This window comes from Schistocerca americana, chromosome X, assembly GCF_021461395.2.
Source record: "Schistocerca americana isolate TAMUIC-IGC-003095 chromosome X, iqSchAmer2.1, whole genome shotgun sequence".
NCBI lineage: Eukaryota > Metazoa > Arthropoda > Insecta > Orthoptera > Acrididae > Schistocerca > Schistocerca americana.
Genome location: NC_060130.1, coordinates 627,813,800 through 627,831,025, shown reverse-complemented (window position 1 = coordinate 627,831,025; position 17,226 = coordinate 627,813,800). Strand labels below are relative to the sequence as shown.

At 38.8% G+C, this 17,226-nt stretch overlaps 1 protein-coding gene across 3 annotated transcripts in view; it reads right to left on the bottom strand.

The window, feature by feature from the left end:
• The window catches only part of LOC124554779 (dual specificity protein phosphatase CDC14AB-like), a 229,204-nt gene that overhangs the window by 197,761 nt on the left and 14,217 nt on the right, over positions 1-17,226 (bottom strand). For all 3 annotated transcript variants that reach the window (XM_047128425.1, XM_047128427.1, XM_047128426.1), the window contains exons 3-4: positions 7,006-7,179; positions 1,376-1,548 (exon numbers count right to left, since the gene is read on the bottom strand). In XM_047128425.1, the coding sequence (XP_046984381.1) occupies positions 1,376-1,548; positions 7,006-7,054 (222 nt within the window). In that variant the 5' untranslated portion in view covers positions 7,055-7,179. The remainder of the gene's footprint in view (positions 1-1,375; positions 1,549-7,005; positions 7,180-17,226) is intronic.

The following is a 17,226-nucleotide window of genomic DNA, read 5'->3' as shown; positions in this document are numbered from 1 at the left end:
GTGGCAAGAAAAAGTTTTCAGGAAGCTGGCCTAAGAATATGAAAGGCACAAACTAAAATTTAGATGCAATTTCCAAGGGCAGACACCCCTTGGCAACATGCAGGTAGACGAGTGCAAGGAATGGACAACCAAGGAAAGAAAATAGTCCATCCAAAAAACACATCCTATAACAATAAGAGTTATGGGAGAATTGTTTCAGATGGTGTTTCAGAAGATTTTTCACTGGAAGAACCAATGTACGACATTACAATTTTGATAGGAAAATTATCGGTAAGGTGGCTTGTCTGGTGTCACTCATGTCCCCCTGTTCATAATTAGGAGTGACAGATCATTATGTGTAAGAAAACTTGTCAGGGCTTGGCTGAGGTAGGACTTTTGTCAGATGGCAACTTACCTTGATTACACCATACACTTTGTATGGTTTCATTTGACACTGCTTATGACTGAATATGTATAGTCGTAAAGGTAGTGCTTTTAACTGGTGCTTCGGAAAATATTTTTGCTGGTGACAATATATGCAGACTTAAGACTGAGATAGTTTGATGGAACTAAACTCATGGGACATCACACATTGTCATTCAAGCAAGCGTCATCCAGCTGGACGATGCTGATTATCAAGTTGTGTACTAGCTCAGTGTTTTTACAGACTGTCGCTCATGGCTGTCTGGTAGCAACATGCGGTTAGTATATTTTGTGTCTTGGAGAAATCGTGCAACTTATTGCCAAGAGTTCCAAAACTATTCTGGCAATTTTTGTTAAGCCCCCATGTGACAGAGCAGCAAAGTGATTGTAATGGTACATGCAAGTAGCTAATTAGGTAGAGTAGAACTGTCTTGTCAATTGGAATTAGCTTCAGTCTTGCAAGCTCCTTGAATTCTGATGAGTGGTATTATCGCACCCCCCCCCCCCCCCCCACACACACACACACACACACACACACACACACACCATTAGACACAGTTTCTAAATGAGAGAAATTTCAACCTTTGGTGTCACCAAAGAAACTGTCACAAAACAGTCTTTTACCACTAACTTGTCACATAATGATCAAGACTGTGAATAAGGCCCCTGTGTATCTGAATTACAGAGCATGCGTTTGTGGAGAACTCATTTCTGACAGAACGTTAATGGAATGTTCACAAATTCTGTCCCTGTCTCTTTACAGTGGCTGTTCCCTCATTCCTCAAAGACTTTCATGGGGTGAATGTGAATACGTCTGTAAAGGTTACGTTCTCAAAAGTAATTCCAAATTGCATACTGTTACATAATATCAAAACACATGACGACACACAGTACATTTTGAGATGGGTATACTGAACTTCAGTTCAATAAATATAAATAAAATGTTTAATTCGCACTGCTGCAGGCTACTTACTTTCAGTTTCTTGTTGACTTTCTGGCAGTATCTATACAGCATAGCCAAATTCAGAGGCCCAAAATCAGCATAAAAGTTTTCATATACAAGCTCCTCATCTATACTGAAATAATGAGTGTTCGCTGTTGACCTCGGCTTCACATTAGTACGCAGTGTAACAAAATATAACCGATCTGTGAACAAATATAATCACAACTAAACATAAACATTTTCATTAGCTATGCAGATAGCAAAAAATTGTGACTGACAAAGAGGGGGAGAATGACTGTGATCCCCTATAATGAAAACATATCTCAGGTAAAAAAAAAAAATTCTTAAAACTCCTTTTATTGTACAAATAACTTATGAAAATGCAGCCAGGTAATGTCCTCAACAACCACTATTATTGAGGAGATCATCCAGCTGCATTCTCATAGAAGTTATCTGAACCTTCAATATGCTGGAAGACGCTCACGTTTCACAGACTTTTCTAGTATGTGAAATCTTCCTAACATCTAACTTGTCTCCATTTATCTGGTTTTCTTTTTATCCGCTACTTTAAAGTGTTCTTAGTATGTAGCACCCCCGTGAATCATGGATCTAGACAAGGTGGGATGGTTTGTGTGCCTCAACAATAGAGACTGCCATACCGCAGTTGCAACCACAATGGGGAGCTATCTGTGGAAAGAGGTAGTCTGGATGATTGACTGATAAGGCATTGTAAAATTAGTCAGAATGGTTTTGCTATGTTCATACTCTGAATGGCTGAAAACATGTGGAACAAAAGTCATTATATTTTCCAAGGGCCTGCAGTTTTACTGTATTGCTTAATGATGACAGCATCCTGTTGGGTAAAACACTCCAAAGGTAAAACAGTTCTCATTCAGATCTGGTGTGGACTACTCATGACCTGAAAGGGAGGAATGTTAAGATTCATTAATCAGGCAGAGAGAGTAAAGAATATAAAAAGGGAAACAGGTAGGTCAAAATTAGACATAGTGGGAATTAATGACGCACAGTGACTAAAAGAAGAAGACTTCTGGCCAGATCAATACAGAGTTGTCAATACAAAATCAAATGCAAGATTAGGCATAATAATTAATAACAAAATAGGAAGGCTGCAGTTGTTACTACAAAAGGCGCAGTGAAAACATTATAGTATCCAAGACAGACATGAAGTCAACGCCCATCATGGTAGTGTGTATGTCTATTACCTCCAAGACAATGAAAAGCTTGAAACAATGTATGATGAAATAAAAGAAATTATTTAGGTAGTTAAGAGAGACTAAAATTTCATTGTGAAGAGGGACTGGAAATGGACAATAGGAAAAGAACTGGGAGAGAGAAATGCTAGAGGAAGGCACCTAGTAGAATTTCGCACTCAGCACTAATTAATGATTGCTAACACTTGTTTTAAGAATCATGAGAGAAGCTTGTATATGTTGGAGATACCTGTAGACACTGGAATGTTTCAAACAGATTATATAACGGTAAGACAGATATTTTCAAGCCAGATTTTAAGCTAAAAAACATTTCCAAGGACTTTGAGCACAATTTACTGATTATGAAGTGCAGATAAAAACTGCAGAATTTGTAGAGTGGTAGAAAATTTAGAAGACTGGACTTGGATAAACTGAAAGAATCAAGAGGTTTTTGAAGTTTCAAAGCAGGCAGTAGGCAATTACAGATTTAAACAAGAGAAATTAGCAGAGCATAAGACAAATAGGTAGCTTTTAGAGGGGACATAACGATAGTTAAAGCAGCAGAAGGTTGAATGAGCAAGAAGACAAGGATGCACAGAATTCTTTGGATACTAAATTTAACTGATGAAAGGACTACAGACAAGATAAATGCCACCTATAGGAAAACTAAATACATCTTTCGAGGAAAGAGAAACAGCTGTGTAAATAATTGCAGCTCAGATGGCAAGCCAGTAGTAAGCAATGAAGAGAAGGCTGCAAGATGGAAGGAAGTTGCAGCAGGGCTGTATAAGGGAAATGAATACAATATTATACAAAGAGAAGAGGAAGTAGATGAAGATGGGATGGGGATCTGATACTACAAGAAGAATTTGAAAAAGCACTAAAAAACCATAGTTGATACAAAGAACCTAGAGTAGACAACATTTTCTCTGAATTATTAAGATCCTTGAGAGACTGTACCAGATAAAACAGTTCCACATAGTATGCAAGACTTATGAAAAAGGTGAAATACTCTCAAACTTCAAGAAGAACGTAAAAATTCCAATCTGAAGGAAGGCAGGTGCTGATGGATGTAAATATTACCAAACCATCAGTTTAGTAATTCATGGTTGCAAATTACTAACAAGAATTATTTACAGAAGAATGGAAAAAGGGGTAGAAGCCAACCCTGAGGAAGATCGGTTCGGGTTCCATGAGGCAATACTGACCCTACGACGCCTCTTAGAAGATCAGTTGAAGAAAGGCAAACACATTCACATGATTTGTAGATTTAGAAAAAGCTTTTGGCAATATTGACAGGTTACACTCTTCAATCTTTTGAAGATAGCAAAGTCGAAAGGTTACTAACAGCTTATACAGAAATGAGACAGCAATTATATTCCCTCTTTTATTCAATATGTACAATGAACAAGCAATAAAGGAACTCAAGGGGAAATTTGGAAAGGGAACTAAAGATCATGGGGAAGAAGAAGAAAAAACTTGGATATTTTCCAGTGGCATTATAATTTACAAGACAACCATCATGAAAAGCTCAACAAGGGTAATGGAACACAGTCACAGTAAATCAGGTGAAGTTGAGGGAATTACATGAGTAAATGAGGCACTAAAAGCAGTGGGTGTGTTTTAGAAAGTTTTTTAAGTGGGAAAGTAAACCAGAAGAAACAAGACATGAGGGCTAGTAACCAGTTGTGCACAGAAGAAATAACTAGCAAAAAATTGTTAAGGGATTGGCAGTATTATGAAAAGGATAGATTACTACTCACCATATAGCAAAGATGTTGACTCACATAAGCACAACAAAAATACTGTCAAACAAGTAAGCTTTCAGCCAAAAAACAAACACACACACACACACACACACACACACACACACACACATACACACAAAGCCTCAGCAGCTAGAGCCAGTGGTCATATAAGGTGAGTAGTAATCTATCATTTTCATAATATTGTCATTATTCCATCCCGTTTCCATTATTTAATTGTTACCGTAAGGAATTTTGAACTTCATGCATATCGTGGCCTGCTGCATCTCACTTCAAGACCTAGCTGACTTTTCTACTTAAGTCTGTGTTTACTTGTCACTGTCAAATTGCATTTCCCTAACAGTGAGAATAAAAATCCACTTAATTCAAGAACTGTTGAATCATTGAATTATTAGCAAGTGAATTATGGAGAAATTCTGTAAGTCTTTAATAGTCCATTTCCATCAACTCTTTCTCATTTGCCACATGTGGACACCTCCAGTTCCAATTACGGAATTCCTGACAATATATTTGATTTAATTTTTCATTTTTGGGGCCCCACCTCCATGCTTTCTGCTACAGTTAAGAAAAATTTCTCAAACACCTTACATAAAAACTGTCTTCTATTTTTACAGCACTATAGCTAATGCTGCACCAATGCCACTATCTTTGTCATTTAAAGATACTGCAAATATATTCAGCTTTAGTGTAATGAGTTTTTTATAATTTTGGCATCACATGCATATTTCATTCTTGACAACAGTTCGGGATCTTATTGCAATGTTTTAGTCTAGTTTTGATTTCCTATTACAGCTAGCCTTCTCTACATGAAACTTGACACAGTGAATCTACATATAAATTTCATGGTGTAAAATATATCTAAGGAATTGAATACATCTAAAGTGTCTACCAGATAAAACCCTTTCCCCAGGTCTAACTGTACATACTCTTTAAAAAAACATTCTTCATTCGTATTCTCTAATGTAGTGTATTTCCCATTTATTAATGGCGTGTATCGCACTATAGCTACAGCCATGATCAGAAAACTTCTTAATACCTATTAGAAATTTTACAAGACACCCTATTAACCAAAATTTTTAATAAACTACTTGGTGTGTATTTCTAATATCACAAAACGACTAAGTAGAATGATAACATTTTAAAATTGTCAATAACTCCCAGAAACAACCCAACTGTGGAATCTTTCCTGGAATCTTATAAAACCTATCCCCTCAGTGCAAAATCTCAACTTTCACAGTATGAATCACTTTTTGGCATACCGCACCTTTGAATGTAGGTATTACCACATTTGAACCACGTAAGGAGTATCTCACAATTCACAATATTACACTGTCAGTTCTCACAAAGAAAGTACCTACCTTATCAAGCTTTACAATAGTACAGGCCAATTAGTAGTCTGTTGTATCCTTTTTTTCACATTTACTTAATGTACATTGATCAGCCAAAACATTATGACCACCGACCTGCTATCGATATAAACCCGTCCAGGCGATAGCAGCATCACACCTGCCATGCACGCGCAGAGAGAGACACACACACACACACACACACACACACACACACACACACACACACCCACACACCCACACACCCGCGCGCGCAGCTCTGGGCGGCCACCCCTCATTACAGATGTTGAGGCTGTGCAGACTGGAAAAACTGGACAGGTGGCGAACTGTGGCAGAACTAACATCAGACTTTAATGCTGAGCAGAATACAAGCGCGTCTGAACACAAAGTGCACCGAGCACTCCCAACGATGGCCCTCCTCAGCCACAACCCATGCATGTGCCAATGTTAATACCACATCGGCAACTATGCCTCAAATAGTTACATGACCACTGGCACAGAATGTTGTCATAGTGGTAGAGGGTTGCAAGGTCTGATGAATCCTAATACCTTCCTCATCACGTCGATGGGAGGGCACGAATCCATCGTCTTACAGGGGTACGGCTCCTTGACATCTGTACTGCAGGACAGAGACAAACTGACGGTGGCTCCATTATGCTCTGAGAAACATTCGCATGGGCATCCATGAGTCCAGCAAAGCTTAAGCAAGGCACCATGATGGCCAAGGAGCATCATACTCCTTCACAACGATCATGTTTCCCAACAGCAGTGGTATTTTCAACAAGATAATGTGCCATGTCACAAGGCCATGAGTGTGATTTCAAGGAACACAGTGACGAGTTCCAATAGATGTGCTGGCCCCCCAGAACACCAGATCTGAACCTGATAAAACACATCTGGGATGCGACTGCACGTGGTGTCAGAGCTCATTGCCCTCCTCCCCAAAATTTACAATAATAGGGTGACTTGTGTCTGCAGATGTGGTGGCAACTCCCTCCAGTGACCTACAAAGGCCTAACTGTTTCCATGTCATGATGCCTTGCCACTGTTATCTATGCCATAGAGGCACATACTGGCTATTGGGTAGGTAGTCATGATTTCTGGCTGATCAGTGTATCGAATAATTTGACCAATCACATGTATTGCAGAGGTTTTATGCAGTTCGCACTGACTCCTTTCTTTAAATTTAAATCAGAAAATCCAAATGTCAGTCAATAATACAATTCAATATGTGATGTTAATTTTTAATAGAATATTTTCTGTGATCCTTCTAAAACTACAGACTGTCAAGCATAAATTAAGCAATGGGCACTCAAAAGAAATAATGTTGAACTCACCTTTAATGTACTCAGATGCACAAACCAAAATATCATTTGATTCATCCATTGTGGCAGCTTGTTTTTTGGAATCTCAGCCAAAATACACAATTTACTGAATAACAAATACTGTAAATACTCTAGGCTTTTTTTACTCCATCAACACTATTCATTTTGTGAAATTTGACCAAATGACTGAAAAAAAAGACAAATTTACCTTTATGATATCTGTCACTGTTTTATGTATTAGGCAATAATATTTTATTAACATACAAACTTCAAAAATTAATCAGATGTTACACAAACCCAATGTTCTCATTCATTCCAGTTGCATAACACAGCCAGAACGTTTCTCCTATTAATATGCTCAATACACTCTCAGGAGCCTCCATTACCTCAGAATCAAATTAGTGAGTGGTACAGTATTTCTGAATGTATGTTGTCAATTCAACTTTAAGGACACTTGCATTGCAAGAGAGAAACTTTATGATGAATTTTAAATCTGTTTTGCTACGGGAACAAGATAGTTTTGACTGCATGTTATGATACACCTCAGTAAGATTATTTCATGTTTGCAATAACGGTAAGTTGGGGGATTATGGATCATCGTAGGTTCAAAGAAACAGCATAGAAAAGAAACCCTAAGATAAACTTATCAAAATTTTAGCAACTTTCAAGCCTCTAATCACTCTATGCTCTATGTGCAGCAATGGGTAGACTTTTTTTTGTGATTTTGTACAGTTGACATAGTAACATAACATGCCATTGTCTTTCACCACAAGGACCACAGGAGAGGACTAAAGACTGTGATGATTCAATGTCATCATCTTGCAGAATCTTCTCCTCTTCCTCCTGAATTAAGAGCTATTCAGCTGGGGACACCATCTACATTCACTGGCTAATTGGTATACGTTCTCTAGTGTTGTACCATGTTTTACCAAGGGCCGTTCGGTCTGTCTCTTCTCCACTCCTAATATGAAGGCACCCGACAATTGGTGCAGAACAGCTAACATGTGGCAACATTGTTTCTCAGTTAGGCTAGATCCTATTGGCAGTCTGGTAGCAGCATCCTCCACTGCATTGTCTGTAGTAGTAGCAGCAGAGCATGAGTCTCTGATGATGGCACTGATTTGCCAATTACAGATTGGTTTGGCTGTTGCTACACATTCTTCTAAGGATGAGTTGTGGCTGCTTGTGACAATCAGTGATCCAAAGTTCTCCTTGAATGTAATGTTAAAGATCATTGTTGCTACGTAGATTTATTTTTTGAGTCCAAGTAGCTTTTTACAATTAGTGAAATCTACACAGAATGAATTTTTCACTCTGCATCAGAGTGAGAGCTAATGTGAAACTTATTGGCAGATTACAACTGTGTGCCAGACACAGACTCGAATTTGGAACCTAGTGCTCTACCATCTAAACTACACGAGTACAACTCGCAACTCATCATCACTGTTTGTTTCCCTTCCACCAGTGCCTCATCTTGTACATTCCAAACTTCACAGAAGTTCTTGTGTGTAATTTGGAGTGCTAGTCCTGCAAGTTATGCAGAAGGAATTCTGCGAAGTCTGGAATGTAAGAGATGAGGTACCGGCAGAGTAAAGTAGTGATAATGGGTTGTGAGCTGGGCTTCAGAAGCTCAGTTAATAGAGCACTTGCCTGCAAAAGGTAAAAGTCTTATGTTCGAGTCTCAGTCTCGCACACAGTTTTAGTCTGCCAGGAAGTTTCAAAAGCTTGATAGCTTAACTACGTTAATGAGAAGAACTTGTCTTATTGATGTCGGCAGGATAATAATGTCTTCAACAGCTACCACAAAAAGCAATCTTTGTTACATGTGTTAGTTCAATAACTTTGTCAATGGAGCTCTGATTTTCCAGTAAGAGGTCCCACCCAAGAATAACATTATGATTACATTCCTTTAAAATGACAAATTCTAAGGGCTGCATTCTGTCATTGATCGTTACTCTTGCAATACATCTTCCTGTCTGCTGAATGGACATCCCATTTGCGATTTTCAGCACAATCGTTTCCATATCCCAGAACTTGTATACTTTAGTTATTGACAATAAGTATTTGATATTGTAGAAAAGGAAGCTTCTTGCACTCAGACAGGTTGGCCGTCAATGACGACGTTAATAGATTTACTGTCATCTTGCTAACTATCGTCGTCAGAGAATTTGCATCTGTGGCAGCATCACCTCCATTGGTGGCCAACTTGCTTAGTTTTCCTGAATTTGGCAGCTAGGTGAAAGGCTGGTAACTCTGTACAGTGACAGGAAACGGATACAACATGTTGAAGGGTGACCTCGTCCAGGTTACAGCGATGGGCATCTTCAGACAGATCAAGTATAACTGCCTGCCGTTGACTGGCTTGAATGGAACTGTTGTGACAGTCGTCTGGTAGGGTAATAGCCATTGAGCATGTGCCTTCTTTATCTGCAGCACCGTACAACAGATCCTGGGCACCCTCAGTATAAACATACCAGCATGTTGTACTCTGCCCTCCAAATGTCTGTTCACTTGCAGGGCATTACATTTGGTGGAGGAGTTGGTTGTAACTGCATTGGTTGGATGCTGCGTTATCACTTGCCGGCTGCTGCATAACTCCGTGTCAGTCAAGTTTATTCTTCATGGCACATCTGACTAGTGGTGAAGATTGATGCTAAAGATTGATACACCTGTTTGACATTCTCTATTACCTCCTGATGGATGGGGCCACCATTCATAGCTGCTATTTCATGTGTGTGAATGGCAGATTGCACTAAATGTAGAAAAATATAAGTTAATGCAGATGAGTAGGAAAAACAATCCTGTAATGTTCAGATATAGCAATAATAGGGTGCTACCTGACAGTCACGTGGATTAAATATCTAGGTGTAACATAGCAAAGCAATATGAAATGGAACAAGCACATCAGGTTGGTAGATGGGAAGGCATATGCTCAACTTCATTCTATTGGGAGAATTTTTGGGAAAGTGTGGCTAATTCATAAAGGAGATGGTGTATAGAACACTAGTGTGACCCATTCCGTAGTGCTGTTTGAGTGTTTAGGATTCTCACTAGGTTGGATTAAAGGAAGACAATTCAGCTAAACTTATTACTGGTAGCATGCAAGTATTACTGAGGTGGTTTGCAAACCCAAATGGGAATCCCTGGAGAGAAGACAACGCTATTTTAGCAAAGCACTAATGTGGAAATTTAGGCCAACTGCAGAACAATTCTACTGCCACCAACATATATTTGCGTAAGAACCACAAAGATAAGATGCCAGAAATTAGAGCTTGTATGGAGGATTATAGATAGACATTTTTTTCCTCACTCAATTTGCCTATTTGCAAATGCTACGTGAAAGAAAATAACCAGTAGTGGTACATGACACCCTCTGCCATGCACCATACAGTGGCTTGCAGAATATGGATAGAGATGTAGATGTACTTGGTTCAACATTTCTGGCTGTCACAAACTGCTGTACCTCTGCCGTTACTGCCTGGCGTCTGAGAGAGGCAAGGTCACTGATAGTCTTCCATAACTGCCACAGAAACCACATTTGGCAGTCAGTCATACTTCTTTCATACGACTCTTTTCTGTTGCATTTCCTCAAGGTGCTGGCACCACTTGAACTCCTCTGTTGTTGTGACTTCCTATACCAGAACTGAACTCCTTTCACCAAATCCGAGATCTTTTCAGTTCTGCCATATTTAGATTCCCAATGCGGCATAAGGCCAAAACATTCTGTATGTACAAGGTCTGTTCAAAAAATTGTGGAACTTTGTCTTACCTTTTACCTATTATGCATGGTCTCCTTCAAAATACTCTCCTCCACAATTGATACACTGCTCCCAATGCCGTTTCCACTTCCAGAAGCAGTCTTGGTACACCTCTTGCTTGATCACGTGAAGCACTGTCTGCAAGTTTTCTTTTATCTCATCTATCATTGCAAATCTTCATCCCTTCAACAGGATTTTCAACTTTGAAAATAAAAAAAAAGGTCTGCAGGGGCCAGATCCAGAGTGTACAAAACATGAGGTAGCACAGTGTCCCCCCCCCCCCAATAGTCACACACCAACAGGGATGAATGTGCGCATGTGTTATCACGATGCAAGAGCCATGCATTGTCTCGCCGCATTTCAGCCATTTTCTTATCACATTTTCTTGCAGGCATCGCAACAAGTCCCGATAGTACCATCCATTAACAGTTTGTCCCTGTGGTACGAATTCATGATGAATTAATCTTTCAAAATCACAGAAAACTATCAGCATGGCTCTGACAGCTGACCTGACCTGACAAGCTTTCTTTGGTATTTGAGAACCATTCACAATCCATTGTGAAGACTGAACCTTGGTCTCAATATCATAAAAACAGACCCACATTCATCACAAGCTATGATTCTCTTAAGAAACATCTCATTCTCATTTGTTTAGTCCAAAAGCTCTTCACAGATTATGAGGCGAAGGTCTTTCTGATCTTCACTCATAAGCCATGGGATGAACTTGGCAGCAATACAAAGCATTCCAAGATGCTGCATCACAATTTCATGACATGATCCAACTGAAATGTTACATTCTTATGTAATCTCTCGGACAGTAGTCTCTGATTGGCAGGTACAATCTGATTAACATTCTGATAGGAGAGTCATCGGTAGACATCAAAGGGTGTCCTGAATGAGGATCATCTTTAACTTCCGTCTGACCACTTTTAAACTATCTGAACCATTTGTAGCATCGAGTACGGTTTAAACACTCATCACCATAGGCTTTCTGCATCATCTGGTGTCTCTCTGTAAAAATTTTCTTGAGTATCACACACAGCTGAATGCAAACATGTTGCTCTTCTAACTCTGCCCTCTTGAAAATTGCAAACTGTGCAACACAACATTCTACTCAATACAGCACTGAACAATAACTAACAGATACACAACACTGAAACTTCTGACAGTTACACATTAAACACAGATGTGTGCAGGGATGTTAACCACATTTCGCCCCAACACACCAATCGCACGAAACAACAAATGTTCCAGAATTTTTTGAACAGACCACATATGACTGTGCCATTTTCCCACAAATGTGTGTGAATTCCTCAGGGACCAAACTGCTAAGCTCATCAATCCCTAGACTTACACACTCCTTAAAATAGCGTATGCTAAGAACAACACACACACCCATGCCCAAGGGAGGACTCAAACCTCGAACAATGCAGCCAGTCTGCCCGGCCCATTTCCTCGCTCTGCTCTTCACTCATTCTTCCACAAAGTGGACTTGATCTCAATTGTCACCAAATGTTTTCTTTAGTTTGGCCTGGTATTTATTGAGTTTCTCTTCATTGTTCTCAGATCACTGCTGAGCTGTGCCATGCAAGTAAGAGCACACAATTGCCAAACACTTTATGTCATCACACCTGTTGTATCTGGTGACTCCATCAAATCCTTTGAGCCATTTCATTGAGTTCTGACTGACCTCTACTGAAAATAATTATGGATGCCTGACGTGTAGCTGACCACCTGCTGTTTCAGAATCTATTTATCTCCTGAATACACAGACGTTAGGATTGATGTACAGCCTGTATCCGAGTAAGCAATAGCTCTTATGGTGCTTAATTGGAGCCACAGTGATGTAGATGTTTTGAAGTACACAGTTACTCCACCAAACATTGTCAAGTCGTAACCACAATCAAGTCAAAATCTGAAAGCACGGTCATCAATGAATTACAACATTAAGCACTGAAAGCACATTTATCACAGATACCAATTTACAGACTACAGAACTGCCTCTTGGATGGAGGGAGCTGCTATTTATACAGATATCAAATATTCCAGAATATGCAAACATTACAAACATAGGGAACTTCAAGTAACTTCTCCTTCAGCACACCAGTCAACAACACTAACCACTACTCCACACTGCATACAGAACACCTTGCAGCATTAAGTTCTCCCTTACCCAGATCATTGCCAAGCTGACTGCTTGCTGCCTTGGTATAGGTCCCATCAACCAATTCCTTCTTTTACTTAACAGGTAAAGCTACTTTAGTTCATGTAACAAAGAGAGAAGTTATTAGTTCACAGAAGGAAGAGAAGCAAAAGAAGCCGTGGAATTTTGAAGATTATAATGGTTTCCTCAGATCTGAATCTGCTGCTACTTTTATGACTCAAACACGTTTCTTGGTCCTTAAAGGGTTGGGCTGTTTGGGGGAGGGGGGGGGGGGGGGGGGGACCAAACTGACAGGTCATCGGTCTCATCAGATTAGAAGATTAGAGAAGGACGGGGAAGGAAGTCAGCCATGCCCTTTCAAAGGAACCATCCCGGCATTTGCCTAGAGCGATTTAGGGAAATCACAGATGGCGGACGTGGGACTGAACCGTCATCCTCCTGAATGCAAGTCCAGTGTGCTAACCACTGCGCCACCTTGCTCGGTGGTCATTAAAGGTTTCTAGGTATGAAAACAAGTGCGTGAGCAATTCATTCACAAATATCGTCTGTATAAATCAATTCTGATTTGCCAAATTGTGGTACTGAAAACATAATTTGTCTTATGCAACATCATTGATTTTTTTTTCCTGTAAACTTTAGTGATTTAATATGTACGTCTTTCCAGTGCAAAATGTGTTTATTTCTATTTGATTCGAAGGTCTTTATATTCACTTTATATTGTACTGCATTGCACACTTTACGTTATGTCTTGTCTCTACCCTAATTACTTTCAATTTTACATCATCTTGTAACTAAACAGCTGCTGTTGGTGTTAGTGCTCAATCGGACAGTCACAACTGCATCACTCCCCTCCCCCCCTCCCAAAAAAAGACTCCCAAGGCATTCCCCCCCCCCCCCAATGTCACTCAATTTACTACAGGGTGTAATAAAAATGCTAAAAATCATTACAGGCTCTTTAAGAAAGACACAACATGCCTTGCAGTCACCTGCCCAAACAAATTCTAGAACCACCTTTCTGAATGGAAACTATGAATGTTCTTCAACTTTTTATATTCTGAACAGATAACGGAGATAAATATTCAAGTAATAGCAGCTACATACAAGTAATGTTCTTTCCCCATGTCCTATCTTGTTCTATCTGATAATGAAACCTGAAGAAACCTTAATATTTGGTACAATGAAGAACACCTTCTGCTACATACCAATATTGATCTGCACAGTATATATGTAAATGTAGAAATTCACATGCTCCTCCTCCAAATTCCAAGCCACTCTCCAAGATGTTGAGATGCACCTTGGTGAGGTCTGCACCTCCATTATGGTCAAAACAAAAGCCTCTGATCAACAACATTGTTTTTGCTTTGACTGCCACCATCAATAAAACACATGTATTGCAATTAAAGACTCAGTAACAGTTACTCAAATAAAGAGTTAGTATATGAGATAATCTGGATGAAGATAAAAGAGTCAAAGGTGGGCTAAAAATGATTACTGGATATTCATATGACCGACTCATTTTAACCCTAGCAGTACCACCGCATTTTCTGTAACGCATACTAGCAAGGGGAGAAGGTGGGGGGAGGGGGTGTAATTTATGCCCACCACACTAAAAAACTAAAAATAAACAAATTTCATTAACTGTTGTTAACTTTTATTAACAGCATCCTTTTTAAATAGGTATATAAGTAGGGTCCAGAACCTGAAAATATATTTTAGTGCAATCTCAGCAATACCAGCATATTTTCCGTAAAGTGTACACAGAGAGAAATGGAACTATTATGACCACCACAATTATTTTTTTAAGAAATAAAGATTTTGTTAACTGTCACTGAGTTTTATTCATAACATACTTTGTAAAGATAACAGATGTGTAATAAGAGTCCTGAATCTGAAAATATGACTATGACATTTGTTGCGAATTGTCAGACTCACGACTAAGACTTAAAATTATTGGACTATGTTTCACCGACAAATTCGAAACAATTACAGAATCTGGTATAATAAATCACTAAAAACAAATACTTCTTAAAATTTTGAAATACAAGATACATGACTAGATTACAAAAACATAGGCATTAAGTACCCCCCCCCCCCCCTCATCCTCGGTATTTAGGTATTGCGAGGGTTAAGCATATAAGTTGTGGAATACTTCAAAGGAAGCCTAGCAAATATTGTGTAAATTTCCTGACCATGCTACAGTAATAGGGGGAAATTTCAAATATTGCCTATGGACTGACATATGTATACATGAATGGGAGACAAAGATAAGGACACACAGCACTACGAAATTGAACTACAAGTATTTTTTTTTTTTAAACTGTTACTAAGCTGTCGACATATTACAGTTGCAGGCAACAAAAACATTCAAAGCACTTAATTTATTAAAGATAGTGACAGGATTCAGAGACTGCAATGCTACTATAGCAGTGGTTCTCACACTTTGCGGTAACACGGACATCCTGTTTATTTGGAAAGTGATCTGCAGACCCCCTTGCAATACTATATTAAATGTTTTGTGGTATAAAAACATGTAATAATTAGAATGACCATCAATAACATAATCATGAAAATTAATGCAACAAGTAATTTATTCTAAAGGCACACGAGTGTTGCATAGCGAATGAAATTTCAATGGAATAATACAGTACAGTAAATATAGTAACTGAAAATCAATGTCTTTCTTTTAAGGAAATTCACTTGATAAACAATGTTCCCAAATGTGGGGCCACTAATGTGAGGAATGAAATTCTTTATGTTTTTCCAAATTCCACTGAAAACATCAATCTTAGGTCCAGTTCCACATTAAGGAAGTTTTGTTTTGAGGTTTTAACACTACAAGGAGGAAAAAGTTCTGTTCATATAAGTGGTAGGGAAAGGCATCAAATGTTGCAATGCCTTTTTAGACAACTCTTCACACTCACAGGGCAAATGCAACCAAGAGCTACAAACTTCAATTTCTCTGAAAACATTTTTCCACGAAGGGGAAAAACATGCCTAACTCCATTTGTTGAGGCTGGAGGTGTGTGTGATCAGTCATACTTAAATCCTACTCAACTTAAATTGACAAAGAAAATGTGCATGATAATACGTATAGTGGCAATGAAAACTTGAAGCTGAGGAGCAGTTAAACCAGGGTTTACTCATCTAATCACATGATTTTGTTGCTGAGGAAAAAAAGAACATTGAGTGTAGTTTCTCTTCATTGCTTAACAATAAGGCAAGTCCCAAATTTTATTGTATTTTATTTTATTTTATTTCTATTTTTAACTGAGCACTCATGGAAAATTTTTAGAAAACGTGGCTCTGAGCACTATGGGACTTAACATCTGAGGTCATCAGTCCCTTAGAAGTACTTCAACCTAACTAACCTAAGGACATCACACACATCCATGCCCGAGGCAGGATTCGAACCTGCGACTGTAGCGGTCGCGCGGTTCCAGACTGAAGCGCCTAGAGCCTAGAGCCGCTCGGCCACTCTGGCCGGCAGAAAATTAAAGGCCTAGAAATTTTTTGCTTCGACAATAATAAGACTGCAGAGCAATATTATTACTTCAGAGTTGTTCTTACCTTTGCTGAAAGGAAGCGATTAAAAATCAATGTTGTGTGTGTATCATTTTGCTATTTTTAATTTTTTTCAAAAATTGATTAAATCGAAGCAACACTTATTTCTCTGTTGGAATCTATCTTCCAAGACAGTTTTACACTAACCACACAAAATTTGAGTCCAGAGTTACTCACAGTGGCAGGTCTAGAGACATATTTTGAGACAGGTTTCTCATTTTTTTAAGAAACTGGGAGTGGGGGGAGGCCTACAAAGGAATGACTAACATTTAAAAAAGTTGGTGGGAGCTTTCCACCACTTGAAGTTGATATTCGTGAAATTCTGAGGTGGTGTGCAGTTAATGTACCACTGCTTTTGAAAACAACACACACACACACACACACACACACACACACACACACACACACTTGTAGTAGTCCTCTATAATGGTTGACCAGCTTTAGGGCAGAAACTTAGTAAAGTAGGAAAACAGATAAATTTACAAACATAGGTATAATTTCTAACTGTGTTCTTTTTATTAACTGAGAAGATACTTCTTGCATAACATCTGCGAGTTCCATTTTATTACAAAACATTTCAATTTTTAGGTGTTGCAGGCCTCACTTTGGAAAACACTGTATTATAGCACCAGTTAACCTGCTATTGAATAAAATTTTAAGAAACATAGGAAGATACTTCTGCTTAATTGTGCAATAACAATATGATTAAAAACATTCAGCCCTAAAGAAAATGACAATGTAAAGGATTTA